The sequence below is a fragment of the Melanotaenia boesemani genome, chromosome 23 (assembly GCF_017639745.1).
Source record: "Melanotaenia boesemani isolate fMelBoe1 chromosome 23, fMelBoe1.pri, whole genome shotgun sequence".
NCBI classification, from domain to species: Eukaryota; Metazoa; Chordata; class Actinopteri; order Atheriniformes; family Melanotaeniidae; genus Melanotaenia; species Melanotaenia boesemani.
Genome location: NC_055704.1, coordinates 13842359 through 13861854, shown reverse-complemented (window position 1 = coordinate 13861854; position 19496 = coordinate 13842359). Strand labels below are relative to the sequence as shown.

The 19496-nt window shown below is 38.8% G+C and overlaps 1 protein-coding gene across 2 annotated transcripts in view; it reads right to left on the bottom strand.

Moving 5' to 3' along the window:
• Positions 1-16252, bottom strand: part of camk1da (calcium/calmodulin-dependent protein kinase 1Da) — a 67861-nt gene extending 51609 nt beyond the window's left edge. Inside the window, exon 1 of one of the 2 annotated variants that reach the window (XM_041977954.1) lies at positions 15940-16252. In XM_041977954.1, the coding sequence (XP_041833888.1) occupies positions 15940-16037 (98 nt within the window). In that variant the 5' untranslated portion in view covers positions 16038-16252. The remainder of the gene's footprint in view (positions 1-15939) is intronic. The other variant, XM_041977953.1, reaches the window with a different exon arrangement.
• Between the last annotated feature and the right edge of the window lie 3244 nt (positions 16253-19496).

Sequence of the window (19496 nt, the reverse complement as noted above, 5' to 3'; positions counted from 1 at the left end):
TGCATCCATGTCCTGAACTGCTCTGCTGTATCTGTTTTACTACACAAACGAACTTGTCTGACTATACTGCCATCACACCCTAACACAGTCACACGCAGGAGAACAGGTGTTTATGAGACAGTGTTACAGCATAACAGTTGTTCAGAGACACTTAACTCAGCTTGGCTCGATAGATTATAAATCTACTTAGTAACTGCCAAAATCACAAAAGCAGAAGCTAAACAAACATAAACTTAACAAACGGGGAAGTGTAAACAGTAGCAGAGGGTTGCTCAGTCAAATGTGCCCACCAACAGCCGGGTTTATTGGAAGTGACTGAATGTTTATTAGTACTGTGGGGCAGGATGATGTGACCTAAAAATGATGTCAACCCCAAAATGAAACAACTGCCATGAGCCAAGATGGACACTGAACCCAACAAGTGGAAAAGCAGCTTCAAAGGCTGTTGGGGTTTGTTTACTTTTTATAAATATATTTATTAAGATATGGTATTTTTTTCAAGGAGTGCTGTGGCCAGTCTGTGGAGAACAGTCCAGCACAGGAAACTACAATATGTCCAACTGACACTTTTCTTCACAAGCAATGTTTTCTATAACAACAAGAAGTTTATTTATTTTATTTATTATTTGTTGTTTATTTGGTTTTTCTTTTTTTTTTTTTAATGATGATTTGCCAGGACACACCATGCCATCCCACTTTCTCACTGTGTGCTTCAGATCATCAATCATTTCAAGTTTACTCAAATCTTTTCATCATTCTGGTACAGATTCATTTAATTTGTCCAAGAAAATACCTACCCAAAACTTCTCTGGCTTTTTAAGAAGTGTTTTGGCCAAGTATAATCTGTCTTTTCTATTCTTAATGGTCCCCGGTGGGAGGATCATAGAGACTAGCAGAGTTTTAGAAGAAGAGTCTTAAGTTTGGATCTGAAGAATGGAAGTGAGTCGATACTGCAGAGGTTAGGGGGAAGTGAGTTCCATAATTGGGGAATGCATATGAAAAGCATATCTTTAAAGTAGATCTGGATAAAAACATGTCTACCCAGTGGAGTTTTTGTTTTTATCTGACTGGATGTTGTGAAAACATTTTTCTTTTCCAAGGAAAGAAACTTGCAGCCACCCACTAAGTTTGTCTTCTGTGGAAATTCATGCTCATCATTGTGTTGCAAAACTATTGGTTTTGGTCACTTCCAAAGTTCCTGCTGTCTATCTGTTTGATTGGTTTTGTTTTGACAGCTTAAAGATGGACTTTTCCACTTAGATTCAACTTCCTTTAAATGTATAATGTGAATTCTACACTGAAGGTCTTTTGACAACTAATTTTAAGGGAAACAATATCAAATAAAATGTGCACAACTGCTGATGACAGGTTTCAAGGCATTTCTCAAACTACTTATAATCACCTGAAAAAGAGGCTCCACATAAAAGAGACAGAATCTTTATACTCAGCACCAATTTAAATATAAATAACCTCAAATCCAAGCAGCGAGTCCCAGTCCTTTCACTGAAATGTGTTTTGATAAATAATATTTCTGCATTGCCTTTTTCTTTGCAAAAACATTGGACATATCAGGACAAAGAGGGGTGCGGTTATAATAGTATCCACCTGCGTTATGATGAACAAGAAAGACTTACATTAATGCTCCAGTCTCAACAGAAATGTATGTACACACATATAATGGGACACAAAAAAATAAAACCTTATACATATATATTTACAAAAGTATGGTCAAATCATTCAATTCAGGTGTTCCAAGAAAGGTCTATAAAGACATGGTGTGGAGAAACATGATTGGCGCAGAGTCCTAATCTCAAATAAAAGGCCTCTGGGATAAATTAGAGCAGAGACTGTGAGCCAGGGCTTCGTGTCCAACATCAGTTGCTGACCTCTCAAATGTGCTTTTGGAAGAATGGTCAAAAATTCTCATAAACACACTTCTAAACCTTGTGAAAAGCCTTCCCCGAAGAGCTGAGGCTGTTACAGCTGCAAAGGGGTTTACCAACCTCATATCTAACCCTACGGATTAAAAACATGATGTCACAAACGTTCGTGTGCATGTAAAAGCAGATGTCAGAATAACTTTGGTAACGTAGCCTAGTTTTAAGTTTCAGTCTTGTGCCTACAAAAGGTGAAAAGTGAGAAAATGTGATCAAGTGTTCACAGTCTTAACAAAAACATGTAAATTCAGCAGCAGCTGCATGTGATTTGTCCAATAATCACGTCACAGGCGCTCCACAATGATAGTGATCCTGCTTCAAATAGGCGTCTAATTAGATGCCTAACTTTACTATCAATTAATAGCTCGCTAGAATTTGTACAGTTCTAATCTGTATACATTCCCTCCTGTGAGAGAATATAAAGCTCTTCTGGCGGATCATCCCAAATCTCCATTTGGGAATCCTGTGAGCCTCATTAGTGACAGAAATGCTAACAACCAGTGCAGACAAAATGTGTGTGATCATTCATTTAAAAAGATGTCATCACATCAACATACAAATTAAACACTCATCTGTTAAAGAGGTTTGACTACATTGACATTATAGGGTGTGTGCAGACCTTAAGGGGCTTTAAATTAAATGACTGAAAGCCAGAAAGAGCAACCAGTTCACAGATTAGAAGGGTGACACATAACACATTTGTCACACACACACATCAACACTCAGATTTCAAGATTGCAAAGCACTCAACTTTCTCTGTCCTTAAAGTTTGCGACAGCTAAAACTTTTTAGTCCTTTTAGGTTTCTGTCACTGTGTGTGTGTTCGTGATGCGGCATTGTGTTCTGTTCAAGGTCGACTTGAGTTTAACTGGGCCAAGACGAGTCGGATAAACAGCCATACACACACTCACACACACACACATACATAGATCTATGTACAGTAGTGGGACTGATAAAACTAGGTCTGCTATAATACAGGAAAAGCCTCTAAGGTGCAGCTGAGGGTGTGTGTGTATGTGCGTTACTCTGGAAAGTATAAGTCCTACCAGAAATATGTGTGTGTTATTTTACAGCATTATGAGTGTGTTAGTTTTGGACTGTTATCAAGAAAAAAGGAAAGAAACTGATTTACATGAACGCATATGGGTGTGTGCCAGTGTCAGAATTATTTGATAGAGTGAAACTGGGGATTAAGTTTTGATCTGACTCATGAGTACATGGGTGGGTGAGTCTGTCACTTGTGTTTGTGCTTGTCCTTTGCATGTGTGTGCGTGCGTGTGTAAGTGCAGTTTGCCCTAAATTACCTGTCTAAAAGACAGAGTATGTGCCGGCCAGCAGAGAAGCTGCTCAGTGCTGCTTCCATTAACGGCAGCGATCGTTCACAATCTGATGGGCAACAGCTTACTGTTACCATAGCGACCTCACTGCATGCCTGACAAATATTATTTGGGTACAAACTGTTATGCTTTTAACTACTTTAAACTATCAGATTGCTTTAAGATAAGGTCCTAAAAGGGTCATAGTGAAATTACTGTTCAGTAAAACCGAGACATAAGTCAGTTATTAGTAAAATAATTTACTATCTGTGTTTGCTATGCCAACACTGCCTTATCAATGGTATGATTGTAATTAGTTTGCTTGAGTCCATAAACACAATGCATGTACAGTGTCAGTCAAAAGTTTGGACACATTTATATATATATATATATATATATATATATATATATATATATATATATATATATATAAGAATATGTCTCATCTCTAAAAGCTGTTAGCTAAATCAGCCTTCAAAATTAACTGTCAGCCTTGGTAAGTGTTGTAATATTGCCCACAGAGAAATTCATTTTTCAGAAAGAAGGATTGCACAGACAGGACGGAGAGCTGTTTTGCACACACTTCAGTCAGTCATGAGAAAGCACTTTCACACTTGCACTCGAAAGCATAATAGTGACTTTCTGACTTCAAAAAGAGTTCCCATGCTTGTTCAGTTTGGATCAACAAGAAAAAGTCAACAATAAATACACAGTACAAAAATACAGTTCACAAAATGAGCATTTATTCTGCAGTCAGCATGACTGTAGCACCATCTGAAATTCTCTGCTGCATCTACACATGTGCCTCTAGACTATGGAGGCACATAGACCTTCACAGTGCAAAAGCTTTTGACTTGAAATCTAACCTTAACAAGAGGAACTTATAAATAATTACGCATATCTCATGTGTTTGACAATACTTGTTTAAACCACTTTTAAAAAAGAAAAAAAAAATGTTTGTTGTACCAAACTGAGTACCTGGACTGTTGAACAGATTTTCATTTGCTTTTCTCTTCATGATTTTTAGAGCTACAATCACTAATCCATGACGTAGCAGATCCCTGATTTAAAGCAAGAAAATGTCTTACATGACCCCGAACACTGCAATGTATAAATAAGGTTACTGCACTGCGCTATTCTTGAATGAGAGGACCATGCTATTTAGCTGCATACCTGAAACGTGGCTCTGTAGATACTGGAGGAGCTACAAGCAGCTCAGAGAATCAGATTTATGTTTGATGGATTTAATGGCCAAGTTACTGATCTTGTAGCACTATTTTTACAGGACTGGATGTACCAGAGTTACACACAGTGGATTTATTTTATTGAGAGCTTTTATTCCGCCACAGTTATCAGAGTGTTTTATACCTAGCCTACACTGAGAACCAAAGTTTTACACAACTGACTGTGTGCAGAGCCACAGCGACAGAGAATTAATCACTGCCAATACCTGCTCCAGTTTTTTGCCTGGTAGTTTTTTAAACTGCTGGATTGAGTCTCTGTTCAATTTGCACAGACATGTCAGCCAAATCTTTAACAAGATGTACCCACCATGAGATTTTTAGCTACAAAACTCAGGAATGTTGGAAACTTTGTTCACAGCTGGGAGCTAGCCAAAATATTTCTGCAGACTCTGTTGGTTATCATTATAAATAAGACACATACATTACTGAAGAGAACACCAAAATACATTAATAACAACAAATAAATAAACACATTAATAAATTAACAGTAAACACCCTCTTCATTTCTGTACCTTGTAAAAATAATTTCTTTATACTTTTTTTAAAAACTGGTTTATATTTGGACATTCCCTGAAGGTCTCTCCAAAGTCTTCCACAATTTAATCCCCCAAATTTGTTTCTAACTCATCCGTTTGGATGTTATTAAATCTTGAAATTCGGCATAATTAGGGGCGTGTCCTTTTGATTGACAGGTATCCAATATCCACAGCAAGAAGGGAGAGTGTAGCACAAAAGTGATTTTTAGCCGGCTAACAGCGTGCCTTAGCTTTAGCCCACTTACCTCCGTTAGCTGGTTAGCTACCATTAGCTCTGGGTTAGCTTGGTTAGCTTTTAGCTACAGGCAGCTCAGAGTTTGATGGGCGTCAATCATCCACTTCCACCTTCACAGTCCCTGTCTCAGCTCCACCTCTTTGCCCATTTTTGTATTTTCCGGGAATCAGAACCAGAGACTTAAACAAACTCAACTGATCAAGAAAGCTGCTTCTGTGCTGAGTATTACTCTGGAGCCACTAAAGCTGATTGTCCAGAAAAGAATGCTACACTAGCTGCCAATTCTTTACACAAAACAGAGAAGAACAACAGAATGTGTTCAGTTAAAGCAGGGGTCTCCAACTCCAGTCCTCATGAGCTACTGTCCTGCAGGTTTTAGATGTCTCCTACTACAACACACCTCTGCACAAGCCTGTTAATGACCCAGTGATTTGAGTCAGGTGTGTTGCATCAGGGTAGAATCCAAAACCTGCAGGACAGTAGCTCACGAGGACCGGAGCTGGAGATCCCTGAGTTAGATGCTTCTTCAAGTATGCTGCAAGATAGAAAGATACAAGAGATCATTCCTGCCAGCAGCCATCGCTCTCTGAAGCGATAACTGAACAATCAATTAATTATGATTTCTAATTAAAAGAAAAAAACAAACAAGCAAACAAAAAGCATTTTTTTAATAATAAAATAAAATAAATACAAAAACAACCCTGCTGCAACAATACGATTTCCCTCAGGGCATAAATAAAGTATCTTCATTAAATTTACTTTTGGAAAGACAACACTGACGCACACAGAACAGCTTGTGAGAAGAACAAAGGAAAAATAACGGACAAGTGTAATGCTGCGTAATAAACCTGATCATTGTGTTAGTTTTGGCAACATTTGTGTTTGCAGTCGTTCAGATCAACAAGAGAGATTAATTCAGGAGAATTCATCTTAATACACCATCTTTATTTACAAGTAAGCGACATGCCCTTCTTGCCCAGTAGAACAGTCAGAGATGAAGCACTTGAATAATAATAATAATAATAATAATAATAATAATAATAATAATAATATCACACACATAATCCTCACACATGTCACAGTCAACAACACCAAACCGATCTAAGTTTTTTGGAAATATAGAAGAATTTCAAGACTGAAATCTCTAAACTGCACAGTCTGTTCTTTTGCTCTCTGCCGTCACAACAGGACACAGAGAAGAAAGGAAAGCACTGATCATACTGTGGACAAATTTTCCCAAAGAGGAAAGACAGACAGACTTAAACACAGACAGCCTGATGGATGATTATTTCTGGTGTCTGAACAGAGCCCCTCACCTTCGGAGGTGAGCCTTTAACACTTCTGCAGCCTACCATTAAGCCTTTACAATGTCTAAAATTATTAATATGAAGATTCTATCAGTTCCTACTTTGAATTAACTCTGAATTTTACATAATGAAACAGCACATTGGATTTTAGCACTAAAAACAGCTATAGAGAGCTTTTTTTTCCAGAGCAAACACTTGAAACATTCCCAACCACAACAGATGGTGGATGGAGTGAAGGACTGAAAAACCACTTCCAGCATATTTATCCTTCAATGGGGGAAAAGTGCAATGCTACCAGCGCCTGGAGCCACCCCTTTAGGCTCATGTATGCTTTCACTTCCCTCCCTTTGCTTCTGTTCATTATAATTCCTCATTTCCATACTGTTATCTCTTCCTCTTCGTCCTCATCCTCCATTCTATTATGTTGTTATAATTTCTACTAGCTCCATCAGAAGCAGCAGAGCCTTCAGGGAAAATATGCTAAGCTGCTTTCTGACTCCCCTTTCTCTTCAGGTAGGGGCTGCCACTGTGAGTTCAGCGACAGATGGTAAGTTCCCTTACACTTAAAATGACAGACCTGGCACATTTGAAAAAAAAATACAGATTTTTCATCTGCAGCTGTAAATGTCTGATGAAGACAAAGAAACCTTCAACACTGACCTGATTTTGTTGTAATGTTTTGAATAGCGGAAATCAGAAAATGTGCTAATTAAAAAAATGAAAAGCTCATTTTTATGGATTATATTGATCTTTTTAAAACATTAAAGCATAAACAACAAAGTTATTATTTATGGCATATTAAAAATCTGAATTTGGCATTATCTTGTCACAGCAGTAAAACAAATCAACCAAATGACCACGTTATCCTCTTTAACGACGAAGATTCAGCCTTACATTTACAATTTTGAACATAGGTGCCCTGTCACATTGTTGAACCCAATCCACCAAAAGCCGCTTTAACCTCCTTATTTCTGTGAAAATTCAAGCCTTATATTTTAAGTTTCCATCATCACTGTCTAGAAACAAAGTTATTACTGGTGCTATTGTAAAAATGTGAATTTGGCATCATCACGGTGGCAGGTGCTGATTTTGGGCATGTGGGTGCTTTGTCACAGCTGTGAAGCTGCAAACCACTTTATCCTCCTTATCTATTAAGTTTTTGATAATTTTCATTATCTTATATTCAGTGGATGGCCGCAGGATAACCCAATTGATATATTACGCAATTAACCAATCAGTCGTAGCATCTGAACTGTAATGGGATTTATTAGTACTCATACTGTCAGCAAGTTCTCACCTGTAAGTACTTGATATGAAAATATGTGGTATCAGTGCATCCGTACTAATTTATGCTTCGGTTTGCCAACTCAGGAAGGGGCATTGGCTGCTCAGAGGGAATGCTGACGATGTTTGAGCGGTTCTAAAATGATTCACTACAGGATGTAAGCTGACAGCATTTCCTCAGAAGGCAACCACAACACTTGCTGACACACACTTAATCTTGATTTATCAGATAACAGGATTTGCTCTGTTTCAGTGACAGTCTGCGTGGCATTCCTGTTCCACACCTGACCACAGGATGAGATAACATTCCTCAAAGGAAAGGTCACATTCAATTCCTCTGCCAACAAAAATACACTAAACCGCTATAAAAAAAACATCCTCTTTAGAGATTTACTGAACTGTTAGATGTGTGACACTGTGATTTTTAGACTGTATTTAAATAGTGCTATGTTTAGTCATGTTGACTAAAAACAAGTCATGTTAATATGGTCACTATGACTGCATGTTCACATCTACCCTTTGACAGCAAAAGACCCCACAGGAGCCAAGTGTATTCATGAATGTGCAAAGTATAGTCAAAGCCTTCCTAAATATGTTATATATCCCAGATGTCCCCAAAATAAATAATTCCTTAAGAAGAGCTCTCTCCATTTTATATTTGTGGATTTCCACAAGAATGCTTCAGAGTAGGAGGGTATTATTAAATCACGTTATCAGCTCATATTAGAATTATCTTGATCTCCAACCTCAACTTCACTACATGCAAAGCAACATCAGAATGAATTAATACAAACAAAAAAGCTGTAAACATTGATAAGATATTTGTGTAAAAAGCCTTACTGTTAGACAAAACCTGGAAAAATAGACTGGCAGTAAAGCCCAGTGTTTATTGGGCAGTTATACAGAGAAATTAGGACATGATTTTTACTCAGTCTACCACACACCAACTTGCAAATGCAATAAGTCAGAGTTAATATTTGCAGTTCAGAGTTTTAAACAACCAGGTTCCAATGGAACGACTGAATCAAGAAGTAGGGATTGCATCTCCCTGAAGATCAGGGTAACGTTGCAAGTACAATATTTTAGTGTGTGCTAGTGTGAGCTCTGTAAGGCAAGGCAAGGCAAATTTGTTTGTATAGCACATTTCATGTACAAGACCATTCAAAGTGCTTTACATAAAACATTAAAACATTACAGCAAGGTGCAGGGGAAGAAAAAAAATACAAGTGCATTAGAAAAACAAAGATTAAAAAAGATAAAATTGATTACATAAAAACTGCAAGAAAAAGCTCAGATAAAGAAATAAAGTTAAGATGTCAGTGTAAAAGAACCAAATGCAGATCTGGACTTCTAAATAAAAACTAGTGAAAAGCAGCAGAGAACAGGTGGGTCTTCAACCTTGATTTAAATAAACTGTTTCAGCTGATTTGAGGCTTTATGTTCTCTCATATAGTAATAACATCTTTCATGGGTAATTTAGTGGATGCATATTTAAATTTTTATGACAACAAGATGTGCCACTTATCTAAAAAAAAAAAGACACACTCTTCAGAGGACGAGTCAAGCTTACTTCACCTCCTAAATCCAGCTGCTATAAACAGAACTGTAAAGAGGGGGATTGAGAAGAGTGTAGTGTTGTAATATTTTGGATGACGTCTTTAAACTTTTGAGTGGTGGAGGAAGGCAAACTTCGAACAAATGATAACTAACCAAAGGCCTTTCTTATTTACAGTGCTGGTCCTCTTTTTAGAGCAGAGCTGGTGCAAATTCATGTTGACACAAATTACTACACAATGTCCTCTGTTGACTTCTAATGATGTTTTAAAGAGGCCCAATAGCCTGCAGGACAACAGTTAGCAACACAGCTAATGTTGCTGCAGCCCTACTGACCCCCCCCCCCCCCCTTCCAGCACCCTTGTCGTCCTTGATCACTAAAACATGGTCACCCACCAGCGGCTAAATTCACCATAACAAGCGTTTGTGTCCCAGCAGGCTGCATCCCTGATTTCCCTCTAGAAACAGCAGATGTTGTTGTCAAGACCCTTTAGGGTTGCACAACAGCACTGAAACCAAATCCTCCGGTCAGGATAAACAACCTGGAGCCTCACTATTGAGTTTTCCACACCTCCTGTATTCATTATGTGCTTTCGTAAGGGCAAAAAAATATTTTTGTTGTTCCAAATGTGTACTCAGAGTAAAAACTCTGTGTTCCTTAAAGTAAATAAATCATGAGACAACTATATTTATTTACATATAATTTGTGATACTTAATATCAAAAATGTTTTGTTGAAACATTAAAACAAATGAATGGAAAACTGGTAGAACTTACAATCAAACACTGACATTTACGTTCCCTTACTGGCATTTAATTAATGGAAGAACCTGATTGAGATAAACTTACAGAATATTCTTACATCTTTCTTTGTGCTCTTGCCCTTTTTTGTATGTGAAGTTGCATTTAAAAACATGAACAGCAAGGCAGCAGTGCACACACAGCTGTTACACGGGGTCATGTGTATCACCACGGCGCAGAAACAGCCTCTCAGATCGGCGCGATTATAAGCTGGATGTGGTCGCGGAGAGGCTTAAAATAGAGCGCTGATCCGATAATGGACTAAAGTTTATGATCATTAATACGCAGAGGACTGGACACACATACCAATCTGTGCAGAGAGATGCATGCAACTTTTCCCACCAAACACAAGCATGCATCTAGTTTCACATCAAAAATGTTCAACGAGGAGGAAAGTTGTAATAGGTGGGCAATGAAAGACTTATTTGCTTCTTTAAAATGTACTTTTTGGGGGGTCTGTGTGCGTGTGGTAGGAGTGTATGACATTGTATTTTAGAAACAAACATCTTAAAATACAACTTTCCTGCATTTACTCTTGAGTTTTCCTAAAGCAAAGACTTCTGTAAAAGTTGGTGACTCATACTAGAAACAATAGTAGCGTGTTTTACTGTTATGTGGAAAGGCTTTAAACTTATTGAAAGAATGAGACAGTTTATCATGAAGCAGTAAGCCAGAGCATTACACCTGGGCCAAGATAGCTTTTGTGTTTCAATCTTTTTTCTTATTCCATTATATCTCATTGCAATAGTTTTCTCTCAAGTGGGATAATATTTCTTATATTACCCACAAGTTTTTGTCACAGTACGTAGAAGGTGCAGAACCAAACAAAGGGAAAAGGCAGGAATCAGACGGTCCAGGAAAAAGGTTTAATGACAACTAAAACTGACATAAAATTACAAGGATAACACTGGGAAAACAACAATCTGGCAGTGAATAAAACAAGCCGACTAACAAGGAGCAGGTGAAGCAAATTAGCTATTAAAACCAGGTGTTCTGATGAACAGGAAGTGAAGCACAAGGGGAAAACTCTTCAAAATAAAACAGGAAAGAAGACAGCAATTTAGGCAACAGCAAAACTAACAAAAACCAAAACCCACAGATCCTGACAGATTTGCTTTACTTGCTTTTAGTTAGTGTAATGATTCAGAAATGAGTTAAACTCTTGATCCATCACTCATTTCTTTATTTTTCACTTGCAACCTTCTTATAATATTAGTGGTTTAAAGCATTGGCTGCTTTTTCTCTCATTTTCACCCTAGTTCTAACCATTTTTGTTGGAATGGGGTTAATGGCATCTTTATACCAAAATAGCATGTTTTAATGTTTGTTTGTTTGTTTGTTGATTGTGGATGCACCTGCTAAAACCAGCCAATTAAAGCCTTTCCTACTGCGTGTAGTAACAGGTTTATCGTAAGTGCTCTGTAGGCTAAAACTTAGCAGGTCAGTGTACCTCTTCCTGAAGGGATGGGATTACAGAGTATCCCACAGGCTGTTTGATAATCACAACTCTGAGATAGACAGGCTGGTTTACTACTCATGATGGGACTGCTTCACAAATCTGGACAGAGAAAAAAGCTTTCAACTGTCTTGAGGACATGTGGGGGAAAAAAATAAAAAGGCCAATCAATTTAGTCTCTTTTTGTCTGATTTGTTGTTGTCAGTCTGCATTTAACAGTCAATAGAAAATGTTTTTTGTCAAGAAAAAACGAGCTTTGTTCACTTTTGTTGCCTTGGCTGCAGCATCCTCAGTGAAAGTTAGCATGATCACCCAAGTGTCTACATCACCCCAGACAACATCGCTCGCTCACTCCAAGCCCACACATGAACAAGACTCCAAGATAACCAAGTTCCTCCACCTGATTCAGCAACTTATCCCAAACCTGAAATAGGCATTCAACCCTTTCACAACTGAGGCCTCAGACTAGGAGATGTTAATCTCATCCCAGCTACTTCAAACTTGGGAAACTGTCCTAGTAAAGGTTGGAGGTCTGTCCTCGATAATGCCAACAGGACCAATTTGTCTGTAAAAAGCAAAGATGCGATCCTAAGCTGACCAATATGGAAAGCCTGTTTTGTTTAAGTGTGCACACAGAAACACACTCACTCATAGACACCCTGCTGAAACATGGGCTAGAAGTCCACTGATGAAGTTGGCTTTGTCATATTTCTTTTGTTCTATTTTTAAGCTCCTATTTATAACAGGAATAAAAGAAACTTTCAAATCATGTTTGCTGGTACTGCAATTCAACGCTGTCAAGAGAAACAAAGCTGAGATGCAGACACAAGGACTGAGGGAGGTGTATGACAAAGATGTAGACATAAAGAAGAGATAAAGAGAGACATAAAGGGTTGGGAGGGGACGGACTATGGAGTCCCAGAAACAGTGGAGAGAACAGTGCCAGCATCAGGGAAGTGGAGCATCAATTAAGGGCAGCGTGCCCTAGATGGCACAGTGACGTTCCCACAATGCATCACCATCGCGTCCTTTACTTCCCCTCTCCATCTCACCCTCACACACACATATCTCACCCTCATCACACACATGCACACTTTGACTTTCAGTAGGACTCCTAGGAAAGACCTTCCACTGTGACATCTAACCAGAAGCTAGAGTAAAAAACATGAAGCTAATGTGTGGTTTGCCTTGCAGCGTGCATGTCAACACATATACAGAACCAGTGTTCTATGCTAGTAGTATATTAGTGAGTCACACTGTGATGTGCAAATAAATGTGTTTGCCATTCTCATTTCTTTTTAGAGTGTGCGCTCTCAAAACATTTAATTCTTCTGCTTTTTTCATTCATTTTGCTGGTTTAAAGTTTTGGACAAAGCCAACATTGTGATGGGGTTGCTCAAAGCTTTGGCATTTTCTGAATATTTGTATTAATCAGTTAAGTAAACAATCAGTGAATGAATTAAAATAATCCTGCCCACCAACACCCCTCCACCCAACAATGTCCCCTAAATGGCTGGCATCAGTTTCAACCCTTATTGCTGTGCACTACTCCACAAAGCATCCACCCAGTGTATCCTTCTTAACCTGGGAAAAGGACGCATTCAAAGGCTGAATTCAGAAAAGGCTTTGAAATAGGACAGCCTTCGTATCACCTCTGTGATGTAACTGGCCTTCAAATGCAGCCTTCAAAGAATGCAGCTCCTGAATTGGGATAAATTTACCATCATGCATGAAGCCAGCAGCTGATAGGTAGGATCTGGAAAGTTATTAGCAAAACATGCACAGGAACCATATTTGAAAATTAGTTTTTCAGTCTAAGCAATAAACATGTTGGGGGGAGAGTTATAGGGCAGCAGCTCACTTTAGAGATATTTGCATGCAGGCTGCAACAATTTCACAGTGGCTTTAAAAACATTTATAATCAGAAAACAACAGTAAACAACCAGTTAACACTTCACAGTGGAAGAGCGAGTGAAGTGAACGATCCAAACACGCCACAGTGTCCGTTTATCTGACCAATGAGTTGTTGAAGCTTTGCTTCATTTGCTGAAATGGGTGGGCTATGATAGAGCTCCCGATCAGTGGCAGAAAATGGTTCAACTTTTTCTTGTACCTGCTCATTTAACTCTTTGCCCTCATGCTGAGAGCCACATCCCACCTGGGGTCGACTAACACACATGTACGCACAAAGAACACACTCCTGTTAGTAATAAATTATTGAGACGTGAGCGATAGGAACACACAGGGCGAGGTAATAAGACACTGTGCAGAGCCTTGTGTATATCACTGCACACACAGCTGCCATCATAAACTAATCCCTATGAGGTATATCCACTGTTAACAGTGATGTAAGAAAAAAGCAACTGATTACTCTCAAAAGATAGTTTTCCTTCCTTTCCTGATACACTTGAACACAGCATTACTGCTTCAAAAAGTGACGTGTCACGGCTGCAAACAGCTGACATTTTGGACAACAATCTTTTTCAAGAATTCAAAGGAAAAATCATCTGGGATTCATTCACCCCAGCCACCTCGTTTCTGTCTCACACACTCCTCAGTTTCACCTTTCTGCTGATGCATCAGGTTCAAAGATCCATCAGCGGTGTTGGTTAATGTGTGGCTGCAACACAGTAAACTCAGATCATTGAGTCATTTGCTACTTTGCCTCCAGGGTGTGTGTGTATGTTTCACATCTGGTCCATATTTCAGGTGTCGCAGAGTTAGAAACCACACAACAGTTGTAGCTTTCAATCCCCCATTCCATCTTTAAACCACATGACTGAATTTCCCTCTCTTCGGGAGAAGTTTTCCTAATCTGTGCGTGGTTAATCCCAATCTGCATCTGCTGCCTACTCCCCCGCCCCCTCCAGGGCTGCCGTCCAAACAGACGAAGCTCATGTCTCTCAGCAGGAAGCCAGACACACATGCTGAGGGACTGGCTGTTGGGAGATTTAGTTGGGGGTGTGGACCTGTATCATCCAGTTTAAATGAAAAATAGAAAAATGAAACAAGGAGGAGGAAGACAACAAAAAAGACTCCTTAATATTGAACTGAAAGTATGAAAGAGTCCAATTCCAACAGGAAAAAACTCGTGACTGTGTCAGTGATATTGTTGCTGCTGCTTCTACTCAGACTGTAATTCGTGCCGTCTGTTAAAGCCTTGCTGTCATCATCAAGAAAATCCCCTCCATCTCTCTCCAATCACCACTGCCTATGCTCATACAGTCCCCAACTGCTATATAAACAACAAATACAATAAAATACAATAGAAGAATCCAAATAATGACACAGCTGGAGTAATATCCAACAGGAATATGTGGCGTAATCTGTGTGTGTGTCTATGTATAACTACTGTATGTACACAATAACAATTTTGTAAAGGCACCAATAGTGTTTTACAATACAGCTGCACTAAAGTGCAAAACATAAAGATGGAAAAATATATTTAAAAAAACAAAACTGCATACAAAAAACAAAAACTATATTGCAGAAAACAAAAACCAAACAGAAAATACATTTTAGAAAGCGTCCTTTCCATTTTCATTTTCATAGCTTGTTACCGCAATTAATGTGTTATAAGCCTCCTGCATAAAACTTGTTTGTAACCAGTTGTGATTTAAGAAACTGAAATTACATTTTCATTAACTATATATAGCGACAAACTGTTTTCCCTGTTGTATATCTGAAAAAAAATGGATTAAAGAAATAATAATGATCAAGCAGCTGATGGTATTTAAGTTGATTAATTGTAATTAGCTAAAAGTGACAGCAAAAACAGTTAACAAGTTAACTAAAAGCAACGAATAAGACATTAATATTTTATTAACTAAAGAGCCAAACTAACTCGTAATTCTGTTATTAAGTCATTTTTGAATTTAGGGTAATATCAGTCTGAGTAACACACCCATGGAGGAAAATTGCAGAAACATTAAAGACTGCATCGTGGCAACCGTAACAGTGATGGTTTAGTAGAGAACAAATATTAGCGAGTCAGTGATGTGTGTAAAACGCCTCTGCTAAACAACGAGACACCCAACAAGCCTCCATACATGAAAGGAACTAAAACTAATGAAGGGAAATGTGGACGGCAGACAAGTGTGGAAGGTCAGAAGGTCAGAGGGGCACAGATGTGAATCCTACACTGTCCGTCAGTGAAGTAAGGTCACTGGTAACTGGTGAGAAGACCAAATGTAAACACACACCGGGTGGGGATGTTATTGTCATGTCGGAGACAATTGAGAGGAAGTTATTCAGAGCCGAGCTTACTCACGTTCCGAGGACTTCTTTAAAATCAAAAATCTTTTTGATGTCGTCGACTTGCTTCTTCCACGTCTCTCCTTTGTCGGTGTCTCCGTTTTCCCGAGCCATGTCGCTGTTTGTACCGGCCAAGAGTGGCCGACAATGGGGATGCAAGAGAAGGATGCGAAAATAAAAATAATGATAACAATCAATATTTAAAAAAAAAACTATTACGTGGAGGAATACGAAGTTGAGCTGAGTGAGGTTTGCAGAGTCCCGGTGGTCTGAGCTCCGATGCAGAAAGGACCATGTGAGTCCTTCTGCAGGTTGCCGTGTCCCTGCCGCCTCCCTCCTCCTCCTCTCGCGCGCTCCTCTCTCTCTCTCCTCCCCTTCTCGTGTAGCCTGGACGGCAGCTGTCAAGTTCACGAGGAGATAATAACCCTTTTACCCCGTCTTTCAAAATGAAAAGCCGGGTAAATAAACAACATGCCACAATTTACCATGAATAATAATAGAAAAAAACTGCATCATCACCATCCTCGTTATCATCAAACAGTCAATCATTTTGCAGATTGAATATAAAAATCCAGGCTAAACAATCAGATAACAAAATTTATAGTATGTATATGCAATAGAAAATATTAAGATATGTCATGTTGCATGCTGGGACAGGAGCACAGTCTTTTAAGGAATTTTCTCCCATTTCTTCCATTTGCAACCAATGTTGATGGGTTAGATTTTGTTTCGTTTGGCTAAATGTGATCAGCTTTTGTAGAAAAGAACAGACAAATTTGCAATGTTTGTTTTATTTTAAAAGAGAACATAAACAGAAGAAGACAACAACATAAACAAGACAAAGACTAGTTTGAGCTTTAAATTGGTAGTCCTATTGATCATATAAACTTACTACCATGAGTAAGGAAATGTGTGTTTAGTTAAATATTTCTCCCCTTTAATAAGACCAGTTGGTGTTGTATTATACATATTTGGAAAGCCTGATTAGTCACCTTTACAATTATGTATAGTCTGACTTGTAAGGATTGTGCTTCTGTGGAATGAGTAACACATCTAAATGTTTTGGTAGTGCACCCCAAAAATGTGTCATTATTTATTAGCATTATTATTATTATTGGCATTAACTCTGCCAGGTGTGTGCTAGTCAGATGTATGACTGGTACCTGACTTTCTCTACTTAATTATTTCTAACTAAAGTATCAGTATCAATCACCAATGAGTGCCCTTAAATCCTACATTTATGTTTAAGTCAGTAACCCTCAATTTCCGGTTTAGACTGCGTATGACATTTTAACTTGACACACACTAAAAAAAATTTAAAAAAAATAAAAAGCAAGCTGGTACCACCTGCACTTTACAAAACGTCGTTAATTGATTTGCGCGTGGCAGTTTTAACTAGCACTAAACATTTAATTTTTGGGACTTAATCTCTGTAAGGATTATTTACTCCACAAACACCTTACTGTTCACCGGTGTTGGAGAATTTTACGTTGTTGTGGCAATAAAAGCAGCTAATGGGATGCTGCTCATGTATCCTGTCTGACAGCGAGCATGTGTGTGTGTGTTTGTGTGTGTAGCAGTAATTCGCAATGCGCCAACTTGCTGACAACAACCATCAAACTTCCATCACCATTTGCGGTCCCTAGAGAAATCTCGGCAACTGGCGCCCTGGGACCTGTAGGGACCCACGGTTGCAGCTGCGCGTGAGTTGATCACCACCTCATGACCACCTGGATTACATAAAGATTCAGAGGCACAGTGGCCTCCCCTTCCGGACAGTGAGAGGAACGGGGGCTGAGGTCAGCTGAGGTTGTTACTGCTCACACAACGTGATTTCTTTATTACTATGGTGTGTGTGTGTGTGTGTGTGTTTGCGGACTGGTGTGATACTGAGACACATAAGGAGAGATGGAGGTTGGGAGGGGGAGGACAGTGTGTTGCAGCCTCAGCTGCTCATGAGTATTCTGGCTGCAAACTACTGCAGCTCTTCCTCAGCAGCAACCAAAGAAAACTCTCCTCCCACCCCTCCCTTCCACCCCTCTTTATTCTCATCCTTTGCTCTGAGTCAGCAAGTCTGACTGCCCCCCAAATGAAAGATGATTACCTACCTGCAAAGCAGAAGAAGAAAAAGGCATCAGGGAAGGTAAAATAATAATAATAAAAAAGGTCAACGATGAAGGAGTGCAATGCTTGCAGCTTTAATGCAGATTTCAGTCAAGCCAACAGAAATAATTCAGTTGGATCTGTAAATAAGAGGCGCAAACAAATCAATGTTTCATTTGGATTGTTTCTTTCTGTATGCTTTGTGGTGACAAACTAGCATCCATATATTCTCTCACATCAAGAGATTAAACCATTTGCACAGCCAGTAATATAAAATGCACTTACTCCTTTGGTACAGATTGCAGTTCTGAGATGATTGTTGCAAATCTTAAGTCAACACTTGCCAATGAAAGTGTGCAAATCGAAAGGAAAATTGTGGTACAACTGGTTGTCTTTGGTCTGATAGTCTGAATTAGGCTTTCTGCTCCTGACAAGTTGCCGTTAAACAGCCTATATTCCTCATCTTTTGCAGTTTTTGCTGGGGATCTCCTGGAGAACAGAACATCTAGCTATCTGTCACATTTTAGAGCTGGATTCCTGAGACTTTAGTAAAATGACCCAGAACCCCACAAAAAAACAACATTTTGAACTTTAAAACTGTGCCTGACTGTCCTTCACTGCTCGGTCTATCACACCAAGATAGGCTTCGGATGGGGAAACTCAGTACAGAATGGGTCTGTTTAGAGTCTATATCTATTTCTATTCAGTTGAGACATCTGTTGTTAAGAAATAAGTTATCACCATATCCAAAAAGAAGAAAACGGTTTGTGGGTGAACTTCAAATAAATTTATTTAATCTTCTGTATTAGACTCCCACTCATTGAGGCCGTATCTCCTGCTATAGGATGCAAAGACTGCAGGGTGATTTGCAGTCTTTGCATCCTTGTACATACAATTTATGTACAAGGAGTACATTAATTTGAAAATATAGCCATAAGTATTGCACCTGAAATTGGTTCTGCAGCTAAATAAATCTGCTCTGTCACTGTTCTGTTCTGTCTGTCCATTAATTAAAACGGTAACAGACACCCTGCAGACTTACTCTTATCTATAAAACTGTCAACATTCAGCGAGAGGCAGATCACATTGGTGCATCAAGTATAGCTATTTTTGTGCCCTTGCATGATGTGCATTGTAAAACCAAATGTTTCTGGATCAAATGCATGCAATGCAGCGACGTCACTGGTTTTGGTCAAGTCCTTGGTGTCAGCTTATAGGTTATGAAAACATCTTAAAGCTGCAAACCCAAAAGCCGAAACAACAAGCTAAACCATGCTTTATGTAGATTTGAGATCCTGCAGACCTGCATGACATCTATTTGTGGCTTTCAGATCTGTAATTAGCCAGTTTGTTTGAAACTTTATTTGAAAAGGTATTTATGTAATTTATTTTCTGCTTCTTCCCAGACAAACGTAATTGTATTTAGACAATGCAACAGGTCTAAATTTAACACAAAAAGTAAAGAAATTT